The sequence below is a fragment of the Pithys albifrons genome, chromosome 4 (genome assembly GCF_047495875.1).
Source record: "Pithys albifrons albifrons isolate INPA30051 chromosome 4, PitAlb_v1, whole genome shotgun sequence".
NCBI lineage: Eukaryota > Metazoa > Chordata > Aves > Passeriformes > Thamnophilidae > Pithys > Pithys albifrons.
This window is the reverse complement of record NC_092461.1, coordinates 79,031,256-79,050,513: the sequence shown is the minus strand read 5'-3', so window position 1 is coordinate 79,050,513 and position 19,258 is coordinate 79,031,256. Positions and strand designations below refer to the sequence as shown.

The following is a 19,258-nucleotide window of genomic DNA, read 5'->3' as shown; positions in this document are numbered from 1 at the left end:
TTCACATGTTTACAAAGCTCTTGAGTGATCCACCAAAGATCCTTATACTTACCAGGGAAGGTACCTCCTGCTAGAAAACATGGACTTCTGTCATATTTAACATTCAAGCAGACAGGTTTCTCAGGATCAGGTAGGACATTTATTGTGATTACAGGACAGTCTAATGGGGTCTTGTTGTATGAGGCTCTAAGCTGTAAAATGTGCTCTCCCCTGCAATATACAGAAATCATAAAAACTGATACATCTCTTCTGAAAGGACAATTCTCAACAGGCTTCAAAACTCTGAATAATGTACAAGAAAGCATGATAAACAGTATCTAGTAGTGGCAAAGCAGTAGTAAAGAGAAGAAAAAAAACAAGCTTTAATGCAACATTAGACAAGTAAAATTGTGAGTTTAAGCTATTCTTAAGATACTAGCTTATTAGATTTAATTTGGCTTTAGTATTTCATTAGTTCCATTGCCTGTCTGCAAGATATTAACAACTACAGCTTCAAGTAGAAGACAGTAAATGGAAATGAGATTTCATCAGTTCAATTGCAGATAAAAAATATTTAAAATTCTTTTGGACATTCTACCTAATCCTTTAAAGCAAGGCCCAGCACAGATAGAAAATGGAGTTTCAACATTTTTAGAATGTGTTCCTACTCTGAAAGCATGGTGTCTGGAACTGCCCACCTAAAGACTGTATATTTCAAATCTTTAAGTGGTTTATGACACCACTTGCACTTGTTGCAAGTTGACAATTACAAGCTGTGTTTTACCATCACCAGAAGAAAACAGGATTCAGAAAATTAGAGCAGCAACTTCTCAGTAGACCAAAAGAAGCAGCAGCTAATCATTTTTATTTAGTTAAGCACTTAATGTATTTAAACTCATTGTCTGGCCATCCACTGGCATATAAATAGTAAATATTTAATCTTATCTCTAGATTAATACTTGATAGATATGTTAGAAAATGCACAGTTTATATACATCTAGCAAGTGACACTACTTCAGAATTCATTTTTTTTCCATTTGGTTTTCACTACTTACCTAGGTGCGTGAATACTAAAAACTCCCAGGTTAGCCCTACCAGTGTCATCTGTTTTATGTTGCTGATTTGAAGGAATAATCTGTAAAAAAAAATATTCTTTCAACGATAAAGAAGTAGTATCAAGTCTTAGATGAAAAAGTGTATCTCATTTGCCCACATACTGTCAATATGAGTCATAGCTTCTTTGTATTCTTGCACTCTAAATTAGGGAAAGATACAGTTATGAATACAATATTAATTAAGAAGTTTCAAAATTCTCTGCCAGCTTTTGTAAACAAACACTTTATCTGAACCAGGGTATTTTTCCTCATCAATATGTTCAAGTATTTTATTATTTTTTAAATTGCTATCAATGTTATCATGTCATCCATAGAAGATGTTAATCTGAGAATATTTTCAGATCCAAAAACGTTCTACAAACTATTTATTCCCTTTTACAGTGTTTCTCTAGTCTGCACAGAGATTCTTGGGTAGCAAAAATTATAGAATTATACAACTGCAGTAAAAACAACTAAGACATCCATCTTTCTCTTCCTCTTGCCCATTGTAGTCTCATTGCCAAAAATGTGAGACTGCTAGACAACTTAGGGGGGAAAGTGTTAGGACAACTGATGAAGGACAGTACCTTATTTATCAAAACATAATGATAAACAAGACCTCTATATTGTAAAAAATGACATTTAATCAAATGCTAATTATGGTAACTTCTTGTCAGTGTTGTTTTAGGCTAACATCAAAAATGGCTTATACATCTGTTTATGCAGCACATTAGTTAGCTCCAAGTCCTTTAAGACAAAGGAAATTTTACAACTGACAAAGGAATTCTTGCTGATTCCCATTGTTAGAAAAAACCTCCCCTTTAACTCACCAGTATTCCTAAAGGTGTGTTTTCTATGTGCACCCTGTCTTTGCCACACTTACTTCCCTGACACTGAAAATCAAATCTTATGATTGGCAGTAGCTTTAAGTCATACTTGCCTTTGCACATTACATGGCAGAGAAGCTATCCACTTTCCTCTTCAGCCACAACTTTTTGAAACTATGAACTCCAGTGCAGCAGATGGTGAATGCCTATTCCCTCATAGAGACAGGTCTGAATCTTAAAGAGTACTAATACATTTTTAAAGTAAGCAGAAGCTATTTCTTCTGCAAACTTGTGTGCATGCTGCTTTAGCCTTACCTAAGAAATAGCCTGCCACTGTATCAAAAGGGCCTCAGACAACAGCTTTATAGTTTGGTGGATAGTAAAAGCCATGGATACATTCTGAGTTATTCTGTAATGAATTTCTCATTAAGGAGGGAAATCAACTCTTTGATTGATGAAATAATGCAATAATGTGGTGTAAAAGTTTGTCATGATCTGAACAGTGCTTGGCATTAAATTGCTTTCCCTTTGCTATTTCACCACAAATTTCAGGAGACTAAGTGTCCTGTCTCCACTTAGACAAAACCAGTAATTTTGGAATATTTGAAGTGGGCAACCTTCTTCCAACATTCTTTTCCTTCCCAAATCGTAAGTCAGTAAGTTAAAAGAATGAAAACACTCTGGGGGGGTGGGGAGAGGCAGGAAAGTGAAAGTTGATTCATAATGTATGGGAGCATGAGTTTATCCCTAGCATGTCACTAGAGAAAAGCCATGGCAAAAAAACATGTGCCTAATAGTTCAATGGAAGGCAGCATTGCAAAGATAGACTAAGAAAACTGCCAAACATTTAATAAAGTCCTTTGAAGAATATAGTAAAGTCAACACAGGTCCGTATTTCAAATTACTTTACATCATAAAATGGAAAGTTTTAATTTTTACAGAAACCAGTGCTTTGTGCATTTCCACTGCTCAAGAGTTCAGAGTGTTTATGTTCAGCTTTGGACCTGTGAGATACAGGATAGAGCAAGGGAAATGCCTGTTGGGCTTCAGAGACTTAGAGGGTAGGATGTGAAATATAAAAAGACAGCTTATTCAAGAATTTCAGTTAAAAGCTTCTCGTTTCTTTTGTGAGACTGTGCATACAACCTATTGGAAATGCCAAGGCAAGAGAGTTCTCTGAAGAGGTTCTGCAAGATACTCATGAATACTGACCAGCAAATACACAGTTGCCCTGCTAATGTGTGAAATGAAATCTTTAGAAATTACACTGGTTTTAAGCTCTAGGAGAAGAGCATCCTGTAATAAACATTGTAACAATGATCTGCCTTGGCTTTCAGAACACTCTCCTGGACACATCTTACTTAGACAAGGAACATGTGGACTCTTTCTCCTAAGACATCCTGCTGGTCCTCCCTGGAGGAAAAGACACAGCATGCTACCGCAAGAACTCTTTAATGAGGCAGCACAACCACACAGTGTTACTGTCAAGGCTGTATGCTCCCTCAAGAACAACATAACTAGAAACCCCAAAGAGTTCCAACTGCCATCATAAAGGCAATAGTTGGGGCAAACAAAAAACCCCCAAACTATAAGGCAGGCTTCTATGGCAAAAGAGTCACAAAAGCCAGAAGAAAAATATTCAAGGTATCAAGAAATCTCCTTAAAAAATCCAAGAAAAAAAGTAATAGTATAGTTGAATTGGGAAAGAGGTGAGGCTGTGGCACAATTCTTGAGAGGTGAGCAAAAGACAGTTCTTGGCTGTTGTGTATTCTGAGAGAACTGAGGGATGCAAATGCATGGCAAGGAAGAATAAAAATGGGAACAAGACCAGCCCTGCATAAAAAAATGTTATGTCCAGAGGTGGATGAATATATCCTGTACTGGGAATGTATACATTCAGTATAACAGTCTCTGGTCTCTTGCCCAACAGTTAGGAATGTTTGACTGCTTGACTTTTCTTTTTTTATAATAACAAGAATGAAAATTTTAATAGATGGAGCATTCTGACAAACTCCTTTCTTTGTACAGACCAATGGGGAGACCATCTAACACACACCTCATTCAGGGAAAGAGCAGTAACCACTTAAATTTGGGTTAGATTTGCATCCTCATTGTTTTAATTTAATTTATTCCACCAGTGCTTTTCACAGGGATAATAAAGTAGGGACCAAACCTGCTGACAGGCTTTACATACAGATGATAAGGCAAAAATTCAAGACCCAAGGTCAAAGAACCCCCAGATAAAAATTACTTGGTTGTTAGTTGCGACTGTATCATCATCGTAACTGTCATTCAGTCAATTACCTCAGATAACGTGGGTGATGGGGTGATGCAAAATTTGGAAAAAGGTTCTGTAGAACATCTGGAATGCATTTTAATTATACTTGGACCCTGCCCTATATGGTGTTTGTCATATTTGTAATTGCTATAATGCAAGGAAGCTGAATAATCTGTTCTGGGAACTACTTACATTTTTTGTTGACATTATTACTACTATTATACTATTTTTTTGTGCTCTTACACCAATTTATTAACTTTCCAAAAATGTCCTGAAAATTAAGATAATTTAGACATGACAAAAAAATCTTGTGTTAAACAACATTCACATAATAAAGCTTATGCTTACCTTTAAGTTGTTACTCTTTGTAAGGCTGATTTTGACATTAGGTTCAGGAGATGGATTTCCCCACTGATCACACAGTTGAACAATAAGGGGCCTCTCCAATTCTCTACCATTAATCACTGCAACAGGCTGGAAGAGATACAAATGCATTGTACCGTTCTGTTCTAGGTATCCCAGACATTCATAGCAGATCAGGAATTCCCAAAGCAGTGGTAACCACCATTTCAATACTATTTATCTCCTGTAACAGCTAGATCATGATAGAATTGTATCCAAAATGGTATTTCTAGAGTTTCTCCATTTACATTGTCATAATAAAATGCACACTTGAATTGCACAGGCTACTCATGTTGATGTGATTAAAAGGAAAGACATGCTTCTGAAGAGGACTATCAGTGTCCTTGTTATAGGAAGAGCTAATGGCTTAAAACTTTTGTCTTCTGATACACTTTAACAACTACGTAGAGAGCAAAAATAGTTATGCTACTCCCTGAACCTTTTGTTTCATTTTGTTCAGTAACTTCTTTCTCCATTTTCCCAACATGCCAATGTTGAATTCTTGTCCTCTATTAAGAGATCCAATTTTATGTTTCCTGCTTTCACTCTGCTATTCTGGTTTCTGTTGCAATTTAAGCACTATCATTTGAATAGCCAAAGTAAACATAGAAAAATAATTCAAAAAATCCAAGTCAAATAAATGCATGGTACAAAAAAAAATCTCATCTTTCCATTTAAGTCCTGTACTTCATTCTCCACTTTCTGACTGTAAACACTTGTAAACTTAAGTAAATTTGAAACTGCCTTCTGACATACTAAACATCAAAAAAACCTAATAACAGATGAAGGAGAGATGAGCTGCCAGCCATTACTACCATTAAGGAGTGCATCTTTGAAAACAGCAGTGAAAGATGGGTGTCAGGATCTAGCCCACAGTAAAATTACTGCACCAAAGAAAAGAAAAATTATGCTATCTGTAGAAACGCAAATGGGGCACAACAAACCATTTAAGACATATTGAAGGAATAGTGTTGTAAACATACACAAGTTAGATCACTCCAAAGCAAGTTTACTTTTAAAAAACTAATGTATTTAGCTATTGCATGAAAAATGCTTCACATCTATAGTCCTATTTAAAACACATCTATATAACCAGATTGCAAAATACTTAATTTTGCTAGTGTTATGTTGTACTGTCTCTAGAGTAGTCACATTCTGACAATTTTTCAAGTGTAAATACTAAGAATCACATTCTGGGCTTCAAAAAGCTCTGGAAGTAAAAGACCTGACTAGTGACCACGCTGCCTTTTTTCCAAACCACAAGTAGTGAACTTACCTTTTCTAACTCTGGCCAACCGACAAATTGCAATTTAGCAGGTGATCCTGCTATTAAATTCACTCTGATAAAGTCAGAAAATTCATGCCAAGCGAAGCACAATTCTTTGCTTCCAAGTAAACAGGGTTTGTATCTAATACCTTTTACTTTCATTGTATGAGTACTTTCCTATTAAGAAATAAACAGATTTAATCAAGAACAAATAAAGGGAAGTATAATTAGTATTTTTCAATATAGTATTTAATATTTATACTATCTAGACACTATTTTCTGTTTTTACTGCGAAAACAGTGGACTAAAAATCAAACTACAAGCTCTACTTCTGTTAAATTTAAATACATTTCTTGAGTAAGAAGGGTCAATTTCATTGATCAACTCAAGCATTTCTAAGAAACCTGTTTTTCAGTGTGTAAGTTTTACACAGCTTTAAAAGGTATAGACATTGTCCACTCTTCAAAATTCTTCAAAAGACCATAAAATCAACTGCACCAACATAAATAAATACAGAAGACTAAAAACAAGATGAAGAAAACCCATATAGAACAACGGACTAGTAACACAGCAAACCTGACTCAAGCACAAAGAAAACTGGTCCTACACTGTACAGCTGCAGCAGTGATAAGGTTTTTAACAGATGCTGCTGTGTTCTTTAGAATTGGATCATACAGTTTTAATGCTTTAAGCCTCTAATTGCACTTCTTAACAAATAGTGTGTAATTTGACTACCTTTCTGCATTTTTGGTTCAGTTCTGTGTGACAGAATTAAGATGATTACCACACAAATGCTACAAAGAAATAAACCATATGACATTCTTATAAATACCTGCCAAGTTATTTTCAAATTTGATTTATCAAGTCCAGGTCCAGAAACCCCTAGGGAGTTTACACATGCAGATGTCACTGACTGAACCTGATTTCCAAACTGATCTGTAATCATTACATCTGTTAAAAAAGATGATGATGATTAAAATTGTTATTAAGATGATTAGCTCAGCAGCTGCTATAATGAAACATTGTAAAACATATGGAATATAAACATATGCAACATAGACACAATATAGAGAAAATTTACATGACTATCACTGAATCGGAGTGACTGAGGTTGGAAGAGATTTTTGGATGGCACCTGGTCCAAAGCCCCTGCTCGAATAGGGCAACCTAGAGCCAGCTGCAGCCAGGCAGCTTGTGATTACCTCCAAGGAGAGGGACTCCATAAACTCACTGGACAATCTGTCTCAATGTACAAACTAAGAGCCAAATTTTATCAAAGAGTAACTCCAGAATAGTAAATCAGCAATTAGAGAAGTCTGATCGTCCTTCTATGAAGGAGAATGTAAACCGGTTTGTTATATTAAAATAGTTGCTGATAATTTACTCTTCCTGACATCTGCATACATAACAGGCTTAAAAAACTCCCCAAAAAAGAAATGTATCTTAAAAGAAAGCAAATACTCACCAATTTCACTTTGTAGTTCTTCACCTATCTGCAGTGTGTTTGATCCTTTTAGTTTACATTTGATGTGTTTTGGTTCATCAGGAACTGGTCTGAGTAAGCATATGAAAATTGACTTATTTTTCTCATCAAGATAAACATAGCATAATAGTAGGCATGATAAATATCTTAAAAAATCTTAATGCTTGGTTATGTAATTTATTTTACTAATGCAGATCTGTGAAATGACTAATAGCTGCAAATTTACCCCATCATCAGTGTGCTATGAACTACTTAGTTTATTTTATCCTATAAACATCACATGAAATACACTTAAAAGTAATTTAGAATCATATTCGTCTTAACAAACTTTACAAAGATACCAGAAGAACTAACGGCCTAGACTCACTAAAAGTGATAAACAGACAATTTTAAAGTTCAATTTACAGCCTGTCACTTTTGACTGAGAAACTAGATGCAGAACATGCAAATAATTTGCACAAACTACTCCTCCCCCTAACTCACATTCTTCTGCTAATTTGCAAACTGATTTCATTATTTCAGCTTTGTAGAAATACTTTTGTTTTACTCTAAAGTACAGATCTACAGTGCTATGCCAACAACATATGACTTTATGAAATATTTCAAATGAACAAACCTGACTGTGAATGCACTCTCCAAAGACACATGTTCATCAAGGTAAGTAATTAGACAGTAACGTACATCTTTGACCGAGCTCGGTACTTTTATATCAGGTAATAAACCCTGCATCAACAGTTCTTTGTCAATTTTAGGTGTCCAGTTAACCTAAAATTTAAATTTTGTAAGTTGATCAAAAGCTAAATTATCAATAATTAGCTACATTATACATCTTGTAACCACTCTAACATAAAGGCAATAAAAACTTTCAATGGAAAGCCTGTACATTTCCCAACAATAAGCAACTCTATCTTCCCAAATACAATTAAGTTCTCAAAAAAAACCCCAAACAAATCATAGCATGCACTAGGTTTGCCCTCACTAACCTTGAGTTAGGAAAGATCCAATTCTGAAAAACCTCATGAAAAAAAGTCAATGTGTATTCATATTAAACTCCAAATATATACACAGACAAGGACATAAGACAAGCAAGCAAACCTTCATAAGGAGGAATATAACTATATCCTAATTATTTTATGTGTTTAGGTGAAGCACTGGGACTACTAACCTCCTTTTCATAATACTAACCTGAAGCATTATTTAACATTCAATTAATTAAAATAGGAGTATTTAAAAAAATAAAGCCAAGAGTTAAGTTCCTATGTTTAATAATACAGTCTTGAGGAATATTATTTCACAGTCTGAGGCCTACCGATTTTAAGGGACTCAGCTTTGTTATCCCTCCCACATTATTATGCTACTGTTCACTCCAAAGCACTTGCCTTGATTTTTTCTGCAGTAGCTGCATTTATGGGTATCTCCCTTTCTGCTTCATCATACATCTGAAATATAAGTTTGTTCATGACACGGCCAGCAACACAAGTAATTTCATCCTGATGCTTAACTTGAAGAGCTTTTAGTCCGTTCATACTTAAGACCTGTAGTCTTGCAACATGACTGCTAGGAAGAAGTTTAATAATCTTTTCCACTGGTGGCACATCTTTACAATCCTATACATAGGAGGGAAAAAAAGACATATCATTAAGATATGAAATACAGATATGCATAAATGTAACTCCATAATAGCCTGTGTCACTACTCTAGCTTGCCAGGTGTGACCAGGTGTCCAAACATGAAATCAGCTTGACTTGTCAAAAGTTAACCAAAGAATATGCCAGTATATTTACAACTTTTAGCAGATACTATAATTCATGGTAGCTATTTAAAAAATTTTCTGTTCCAGAAATATTATGTTATAAAATTTACAAAACACTTTTAAAAGGTAATCACAAGTATCCTTTCACATAGCTCATCTTCCAGTGTTAGTATTTGTTTACATCTTTTTCCAGAAGTGTTATTTTCTCCAGCAGTGTGTCTCTTGACCACCAGAGAAGTGGGATGTTCAATAGCATTTAAAAAAAAACATATTTCAAGCGCTTTAAAACTGAAACATGACAAAAAATTCCTATTGATTGCCATGCCTTTTTCTGACAGTAAACGTTTACGCATTGATGGCAATAACTCAAAATGATCCAGGCAGTAAAAAGGGGAAGAAAAATACCAGAGAATATGCATTTTATGAAACACCTCAGGGATTTAAGAAATAAAGAGAGGTGAAGAAAAAAACTGAAAAAATTCCGTGCCTTTTTATAATTTCCGAGAGATTGAAAAGTGCAGCCACCTGTTTATCAGGCTTATCATAACTAAACCAGTAACTTGTGGGGCTCAAGTTGATTCATAAAAGATGCAAGACAGTACAGTAAACTGCTTTCAATCTTTTGTTCATCCAAACATTCCAAGCAATACTTACAAGTATTTCAATTCTTGCTTTCAGTATCTGGTCTTTCTTGATATTCTGTACATGTATAACTGGACCAGTTAAAATGTTTGTTCCTCCATTACTACAGTCCACAGAATACACAGGAAGGTCTGAAGCACCTAAAAACTATTTAAAATGTAGGAATAATTGTCAAGTTTCTTTTATAGAACTACCATGATTATTCCAGAAATGATTATTTGTACAAGTCCAAATATATATACATAGGATTATGTACAGAAAAATTTTATATATTTCAGCTTTGCAAAAGCCTGCAAGACCAACACCTGTATTTTTCTGCAGGTGATAAGAAATGTGTGGGAGATAGGAGAAAGTTATAGAAATAAAATATACTATTTATCCAACTGCTTTGTGTTAACACATAAGCATTAGTCTCTTATGCCATTATGCAATAAATTCAATTAAATTGTTAACATAATTTACATTAATTTACTAAACATCATACATTAAATTTAAACATCAAGTTCAACATGTCATTATACTACTGCAGACTCAGCCTACAGGAAGGCAATGTATGCACATAAAATGTAAATGGAACACAGAATATTTTGCAGCAGGAAAAACTTTTTTAGTTGTTCTTGCAGAACTTCATTAGAATTAGAAAAGTCACTTTCTTGAGTTAAAAAAATACAGAGGGCCAAAAGGGCAAGTTTTTTAACTTCTTAAAGCCAAAGCACGATACGCATTTTATGCTGAGCTTAGATAAGTGCTTATGATGATACTCTTAGCTAATGTTCTTTTTAGGCACTAGACTTGCATTTTCAACTTCAAAAAAAAAAATCAAAAGTAAGCTGTATTAAGTCATTTGTCTGAATAAATTTTAGCATTGTATATAATAGTATTACTTAAATACCTTAAAATAGCATCTATATATCCTCACATAATTTTCTCTTCCATTTCTAAGGCCAGGTTCCACTGATTCTAAAACATTGAATAACTTATAATAGATGAGGCAAGAGAGTCACTGTTATGGCTACCAAGTTATAGAAACTTTAAAAGCATTATTAAAGATACCAAATTCTATCTGGATTCCAAAACAGACTCTTCTCTGACCCTTTAAAAAGCAAGTATCAAAATACTTATGGCACATAAAGAAATGCACTTTACCTTACAATGAACAATCAGATCTGGCTGTGCTGTTATATTTCCTGATTCATCAAGTACTTCAACCTGAAAGGGAAAAGCTGTACCATTTTCAATCTTTAGAATTTCTGAATCTGGTTTTACTTTCAATTGACGAGGAGGGCCTGTAAAAACGTAGAATTGCATACAGTCGTTATACTTTAGATAACTTGTGAGATCCTGAATTTGAGTTTTTGCTATCTCAAAGTATTTTTAAAGCCAAGCTACAAAGATATGTGTGGTAATAAACCACGTAAAACAATTAATGTGTATTGGTTTATACTGAGAAGTTCTAGACTCTTTCTGTCCTTCAATACATAACACCTGCCAATCTTCTGAATTAATTCAGTATGGAATAGTTAGACAAACAAGATGAAATTCAGCATATATAAGGTATAAACACATGATACAGTTCTGTTTACATACTAAAGGATTCACATTCATCAAAAAGAACCTTGGAGCTTTCTACTGACATATTAAGACCAGAAATATTAATGTTGAGATATCTGATTAATTGCCAAGGCTATCACAGCTAGAATCTGCATTCAAAAAAATGCAAACGAAAATTTTGTTGCCATTACTCGAATAGTAAAGTGAAGTTATTCAAGTAAGTTTATCCCCTAGAATATATAATTATTTTTTAACAGTTTTAAAAAAGAGAAGGAAGTAATAGATTACTAGCAAAAGACAAGTTCTCAAGGAACAAAGAAAGCAATTTTTCAGAAACATCCTCTGTTCATGATTCATTAATACTTCCATTGGAAACTCATTGGTTGAAGAACAAGAGAGACTGAAACAGCTTTTATTCACTACTTCCTCAAAAAACAGCTTTAAAAGCCAAGGATAAGTCCAGTGAGAAGAAAGATGTAGTGAAGCGTCTCTACACTGCCAAAAGCAAAAGATTCTAATGAAGGATGAAACTGCCTTCAGTGCAAGGTAAATAACAGCAATACACAAATACACAACACAGTCTGTCTCAAGTCCAGTCATTTCACTGTTTTCTACATGAAGCGTTAACTCATCAAATAATAAAGAATAATGGAATAAACTGTGAATTGTTGGCCTAAGAAAGCTTAAAGTACATAATTTCTATGCAAAATGACATGGGGAAGCCTGAAGTTTGGTAATCTGGAAGGCAAAAAAAAAATCAGCCTTCAGACTATACCTTACACTCCAAATAAAAAAAAACAAGTAACAAGTGATAACAGATCTCACATACAAGGGAATCCTAAGTACCAAGACATACACAAAACAAAATTCTGGTAAGGGCAGTGTCCTTACAAACTTCTGTGTTCCACTCTTGCATTAACGATAAATTCAACATGCAACATTAAAATCACAGACACAATCCATTCACCAAAGCATTCCCCATTTTACTGAGCACCTACTCATTCACAGTATGTTTTCTGCAGGGAGAACAGGTCACTGCAGATTAGTACAGGTTAAAAGTCTTAAAGCCAAAGAAAAGCTAGAAGATCAGAAATTTGTTCATTCAATGGTGCTAGGTAAAAGAAGATCTAAAATAATTAAAAAAAAAGAAATGAAAAGTGAGTCTCAACCAAGCAGACAAATTCCAGCTGCTAGAATAATTGACAAGATTGGGTTGTGAAGTATGAAGTCATTCCTACCAAGAATGACATGCCCATAGGTTTATTTAGTTTCTAGTCATAGCTTGGATGAGATAGAATCCTTTTTTAGGCCTCAATAAGTAGTTTTTCTTGGGAGAAGTATTTCATTAATAGCGTCAGAAGAAAGTTCACCAGAAATTCACTAAATAGTTTAGGAATACTTACCAGGCTGCAATCTTATTTTAATGATTTGTGTGTCTTCTTTCAAACCAGGAAGAGTAATCTTCAGATTAAAGTTCTAATGAAAAGAATATACTAAATATTAACCTTAAACCAAATCATAAAATAAATTGTGTCATACAATTATGTCAACTCATATATATGTAATTTACCTCTACAAATTTCCTTGTACTGCTAAAAAAAAAATCTATATTTTTTTCCTGTACTGAAATCTGTCTTTTCCTTGTTATTACACCCAGAGATGTCTAATCCAGGATTTGCATGTTAAACGACATGGCTCTGAAACCATTAAAAGGAGCTATATATAACTAGTAGTTTCCTGCTTAGAGGCTGTTTTAATGTGGAAAAATATATCAGTTTAAAAAAAAGCAGTTTTAAAGAAAGGGTCTGCAACTTGTGTGTTTGTTATTCCTTAGCAAGGCACAACTACTGTCCATCTCATCTTCGTATAAGGCAATAAGAAAAACAACTGCTGTAGACTGCATCACTAAAACCAATTTTCACATTAAAGTGAGAGAATGAAGCAGTCAAATCAATCTTAAAAGCGTCATCTTAAACTAGCTGCACTGCAGGTGTGTGAATTTCATATGTTACATATTTGATATTTGAGAATATTTAGTTGCAATTCATGTACTGTCATCTTTACAAGTTCAGAAATGTTGCCTCTGGAAAGGTTTCGTTACATAATCCTGGCATATGCCCTTCCCATGCCTCACAAGATACATGCAACATTAACATCCTGTAGATTGGATGAAAACAACCAGGCCATTCACTAGGTTTGCTTGGTGAGAGAAGCAGAAAGTGCAATGAGGCCTGGGCAGGTGCATCACAACTGCAGCCACATCAAACACAGGAGGAGTTGATGGCCAGACACACAAGTGCACAAAAATTCTCCAGCTCCAACCAGGCACCCAATCACACTGGTCTGCTCGCAAGCCAAACAGCACTGTCAGCTGAAGCCCCACGAAACTAAAGGGGTAAAGAAGGAAAAAATAAGGTAGAGAAAAAAAACATAGGAAATCAGTATAGCTGATAATAGGTGTTTAATGATAATAAGCTGAAATTGTCAGGAGCTTTGTATTTATTCACTAGACACTCATCCTATGCTCCCCTTTCTTTTAGTTTCAAACCCTCTTCTGCAATACTCAATTTTTACTTAACACAGTCTTCTTCATATTGTACTACTTATAGTTTCTAATTATTCAGTTTACATATTGAACTTTTTTCCTTTTACTCTTTCAACCTCTGTGTCTTCTAGGGAATTTATTTTCCCTTATCCTGCATGATCCCTGTATCTATTTTCCTTTTGCTTCCAAGTTGGCTTTTACATATAGTGCAGTACTTTAAAAAGAAAAGAAGAAGAAATATCTTCCTTTTCTAAACTTCCTTCTTCAACCTTCTCCTGACTGTATCCAAAATATTACAAAGGAGTCATCTTCTTGATATTACTTACACATGTGTCTTAAAATTTTCTCATTTATTACACTCATAATCAAAACATACTTCTTGACTGGTTTGGGTGGAATTAAATCAATGACTACAGAAGTAAATGCAGTCTGATTTATCTTCCATCTTTATCAGTCCTTCCTTCACCAACAACTGTGACACTCCGTAGTTCCTATCTCAGTTGAGTTTCTCTTCTCCATTTGGCATGATTATTCATTCAACTGGTTTTTTTCCTTACTTCTACCTCTAAAACCAGTATTTTTTTCATGGTCTCCATTTCCCTTTTTTTTTGTTCTCTCATTCACCTTCTCCTTCTAAATTATTGTTTCTCCTGAAATGTTTCAGCTTTTCTGCTACCATTTCAAAATCAACATTTAAGGTGCTGAAATTTTTTCCTAGGTTCTTCTCTGCTTCTCATTTTTAATTAAGTACTGAAAATTACACTGTATTTATGTTCTCAAATTATTTGTTGCTTTTATTCCACGCTCCCACGGTCCTGCTTTTTGTCATTTAGTTATCATTACTATCTTTAACAGTTCTTTTTTCATATAAATTTGAACCACTACTTTCAGTGCCAGGTCCAGTCCCTCTGACATTTTATGCAAATAAGCAACTTGAGAAAGTACCACCTTTTCTTTTCAATCATTACGGTCTGATACTATTTCTGTACCACGGCACTTTGCTCCTATACACCTTTTTTCCCCCATAATCCATCTCTATTTTATGTCATTTTTCTTGCACTTCACCTTAAATTCTCAGCTTTGCCTACAAAACTTACTATGTTCCAACACCTCCACTTTTCAGTAAGAACACTCCCTCTTCTCTTTATACATCTTTTCACGAGCTTTTTTCTAAGCAACAATATCAACAGTATAATGAAATACCTTCAGCTACCTCAGTTCCTAGTTTTCTTTTTACTATGCCAGATTACAAGATTACATGAAAGGATTAGGACCCGGTTTGAATATTGTGCAAACATCCTATACACATGATTTGAAATTATTACTTTTTAAAATATTCAAATCTATATTTATCAGGGAGATTTAGATCTGTTTTATGAAAGAAATATTTTTAGCATGTAACATATGTTTCTGTTTTTACAGTAAATTAACAGCTTGACTAAGTGCTGGGAATGTGTCAGTAACAGGTTGGATTTGAATGACATGTATTTGCTTCAGAAGTGCAATCACCATTTTGGAAACATTAAAAGAAGCATGAGCAGACACTCCAGACGTTAACTATTATTACTCATCATCTGAAGTGCAAGAACGAAGGATTTTAGTGTTCCTTATGATATTTCAGTGCAAAAGTCACCAAGATGATTTGGCTTAAACCAATTTCAGCATCAGTTCAAACTCAAGACTGCTGGGCACACTCTACCACACACCCCTGTGTTGATCAGCCCTTCCAGTTCCAGATCCCATCAGCTCACAGAGTGCAGCTATGAGAAAGAAAAATTGCTCCAGGTAAAACTAGAAGAGATAATTTGAAAACATCCCTGAAAATAAATGAATACCTGTAGTCATTAGTGTAGGTCAAACTTAGCTAACACTATGTGACAATCCATTTTACACAAAAATTATTTGTTCTGTGGGTTTTTTTGTAATCTCTTATTCAATTTAAATTTATTAGCCTACCTTGCCCTGGCAACTGTTTACAGAGCCTTTAGCAGTGATACCCTTAATGACACACTTTGTTCCCACAGGTATGTCTTCATGCTTCAATATTAATCCACTAGAAAAATATACAGAAAACACAAAAGAAGCCATTTAAATACAAACACAGTGTTTCAAGATACAAGATACTTGCAGATATTCTTAAGGAAATAAAAGCAAAAATGCCATTTAATTTATGTGAAAAATATCCCGCATGTCACTCAGACAAACCCCAAAGTATTACTATATTATTGTAACATGAAGAAAGGACAAAAGAGGAGAGATGGCTGAATTACCTAGCTTCAAGAACTGGCCTAATGCGAGATGTCAAGTGTGTTGCATGACCAAATTCATCCTGCAGTTCCAAAGGAATACTGAAAGGTACTCCAATTCGAAAAGGAAGCTCCAAAAGACCGACCAAAAATTTCTCTGGTTTACCCTCTAGGAGAAAAGAGTAATACATTTTTAGAAAGAATTATGTGTGCTCATTGGATTTTTCTTGTTCAAGGCCAGAATTAAGTGGTTTGCAACTGCAAAGCGAAGAGTCTGTTCAGAATACTGTTGTAACCAAAGTTATGGTGTACTGATTGATTCTCATTTTTTAACTTACAGTAACATAAAAACAAGAGTTATAACAGCAGAAGACTACAGCATAAGAAGCACAACAAGACAGCCAAAACTCTGAAAGTATTTAGAATATGAATACAGCACCTGAAATCGGACATGTTCTTTGTGGACAGCTTTTATTAAACATGGCAGAAGAGCTTGCCAAGCCACTCTCTATCATCTACCAACAATCCTGGCTCTCTGGGGAGGTCCCAGATGATTGGAGGTTGGCCAGTGTCATGCTGATCCACAAAAAAGGCTGGAAGGATGACACGGGAAACTACAGGCCTGTCAGCCTGACCTCAGTGCCTGGCAGGTTTATGAAGCAGATCATCCTGAGTGCAATCACACAGCAACTACAGGATGGACGGGATCAGACCGAGCCAGCACAGGTTTAGGAGGGGCAGGTCCTGTCTGACAAACCTGATCTCCTTTTATGATCAGGTGACCCACCTGGTGGATGAGGGGAAGGCTGTGGATGTGGTCTACCTGGACTTCAGCAAAGCCTTTGGCACTGTCTCCCATAATATACTCCTGGAAAAGCTGGTAGCCCATGGCTTGGACAAGTGTACCCTTTCCTGGATTAGGAGCTGGCTGGAGGGTCGGGCCCAGAGAGTGCTGGTGAATGGAGCTTCATCCAGCTGGCGGCCGGTCACTAGTGGTGTTCCCCAGGGGTCTGTATTGGGTCCAGTCCTGTTTAACACCTTTATTCATGATTTAGATGAGAGGATTGAGACCATCATCAGCAAATTTGCTGATGACAACAAGTTGTGAGGGAGTGTCAATCAGCTGGAAGCCACGAGGGCTCTGCAGACGGACCTGGACAGACTGCAGAGATGGGCTGATTCCAGTGGAATAAGGTTTAACAAGGCCAAGTGCTGGGTCCTGCACTTTGGCCACAACAACCGCATGCAGTGGTACAGGCTGGGCACAGAGTGGCTGGAGAGTAGACAGGTGGAAAATGAAGTGGGGGTTTGCACTGACAGGAGGCTGAACATGAGCCAACATTGTGCCCAGGTGGCCAGGAAGGCCAATGGCATCTTGGCCTGTACCAGGAACAGTGTGGCCAGGAGGACCAGGGAAGGGATCCTTCCCTTGTACTCTGCGTTGGTGAGGCCACACCTCGAGTATGGTGTTTAGTTCTGGGCCCCTCAGTTCAGGAAACACATTGAGGTGCTGGAGTGGGTCCAGAGAAGAACAGCAAGGCTGGTGAAGAGACTGGAGCACAAGTCCAGCACAAGGGAGCTGGGCTTGTTTAGTCTGGAGAAGAAGAGGCTCAGAGGAGACCTTATCACTCTCTGCAACTACCTGAAAGGATGTTGTAGCTAGGTCGTGAATGGTCTCTTCTCCCAGGCAACCAACAGTAGGACAAGAGGGCATGGGCTTAAGCTCTGCCAGGGGAAGGATATTAGGAAGAAATTCTTTACAGAGAGGGTGATCAGGCATTGGAATGGGCTGCCCAGGGAAGTGGTGGATTCTCCATCTGTGGAGGTTTTTAAGACAAGACTGGATGTGGCAATTAGTTCCAAAGTCTAGTAACCGTGGTGGTAATGGATCAAGGGTTGGACTTGATGATCTCAGAGGTCTTTTCCAAGCCGGCTGATTCTGTGATTCTATGATTTGATTGATTTTAATTCTGGGTAAATAAAATCATTCATGCAACAAACATTATTGTTCTGTAACTAACCCAAATTTAAGAGAAAAAGAACAGTAATAACATGTACTAGAAAAAGAAATTTCAGTGCATCTGTGAAATTACGCCCCATTAGACTGCCTTCAATTACGCACTAATAAATGAGACTAAGCAGAGTCGTAACAAATGGGAGCTTGTAAATCAGAGTCATGCTTTGTGAAATTGAACTGTCTTGAACAACTGGTCTTTCAAAAAAAACTTTAAAAAACCCCAAACCATAACTACCTTAGGCCACATACATAAACACATACCAGAGCGTAAGGCAAGACAGATTAATATTAAACGTATTTAACAGTATTATTTCTATTCCAGTATTCTAATTAACTATTTTATGATGGTTAACCCAAAGAGACAGACACATTGCAACCAAATGAGAATTTAGTTTTGTATAGGATTCCTCCTTTAATTATATGAAAAAAGAGAGACTTCAACCTCAACCTGCATATTTTGCACATTTTTAATGTATAACATGTTTTTTTAATGACTTTCTGTGGTTTATGTATGAAAGTTTTATGAAAGAATATTTATGTCAATGGAATGAGGAAAAAGAATGATTCTAATTAAGTAGAAAGGTACTTTTAAAGTACATTTCAGAAAGTACACATCAGGGAGAAGCTTTAAATTGCATCAAAACCTTATTTGTTTTTGTAAAACTGACTGTACAGCTGAGCCAACACATTACAAGTGAGATAAAAACCTATTAGCAAAACCTTTTTTCCTGAAAATGCTACGTATTTGACATGCAAATGCTACTTTTCAGTGCTGAAAATCACCTCTCAACTAAAACATGATTAATTTTGATATACAACAAATCAAATAGACACACTAACAGTAGAAGAAAATAGGATTGGAATTCTTACCTATAATAGTGAATTTAAATATTTTAGAGGGTAGAGGCCTTCCTGCATAAGTGTCTGCATTACTTTCATTCAATACTACTTGCAGTTTCAAGGAGTAGTTCCCAAGTTTCTGAAGATTTTCTAAACAACAATAAAAATACAATTAGAAAGATACCCCCCCCCCCACCAAAACCCTCCAAACCAAACCCCTGAAGATACTGAATATGCAAACTTACCCATTTTTTTAAACCAGTATGGCCATTTGCCTCCATGCTGACTGATATGGGAAATTATTTCTTTATTCTCAGTAGATGCTGCAAAGTAA

The 19,258-nt window shown here is 35.7% G+C and overlaps 1 protein-coding gene across 2 annotated transcripts in view; it reads right to left on the bottom strand.

Annotated features, from left to right (window-relative positions):
* SMCHD1 (structural maintenance of chromosomes flexible hinge domain containing 1) overlaps positions 1-19,258 on the bottom strand; it is a 67,645-nt gene that overhangs the window by 23,979 nt on the left and 24,408 nt on the right. For both annotated transcript variants that reach the window (XM_071554737.1, XM_071554738.1), the window contains 15 exons: positions 19,170-19,247; positions 18,955-19,074; positions 16,092-16,236; positions 15,778-15,874; positions 12,680-12,752; positions 10,872-11,011; positions 9,738-9,872; positions 8,710-8,937; positions 7,947-8,095; positions 7,313-7,401; positions 6,680-6,798; positions 5,857-6,024; positions 4,527-4,652; positions 1,035-1,114; positions 53-210 (listed from right to left, as the gene is read on the bottom strand). In XM_071554737.1, the coding sequence (XP_071410838.1) occupies positions 53-210; positions 1,035-1,114; positions 4,527-4,652; positions 5,857-6,024; positions 6,680-6,798; positions 7,313-7,401; positions 7,947-8,095; positions 8,710-8,937; positions 9,738-9,872; positions 10,872-11,011; positions 12,680-12,752; positions 15,778-15,874; positions 16,092-16,236; positions 18,955-19,074; positions 19,170-19,247 (1,905 nt within the window). The remainder of the gene's footprint in view (positions 1-52; positions 211-1,034; positions 1,115-4,526; positions 4,653-5,856; positions 6,025-6,679; positions 6,799-7,312; positions 7,402-7,946; positions 8,096-8,709; positions 8,938-9,737; positions 9,873-10,871; positions 11,012-12,679; positions 12,753-15,777; positions 15,875-16,091; positions 16,237-18,954; positions 19,075-19,169; positions 19,248-19,258) is intronic.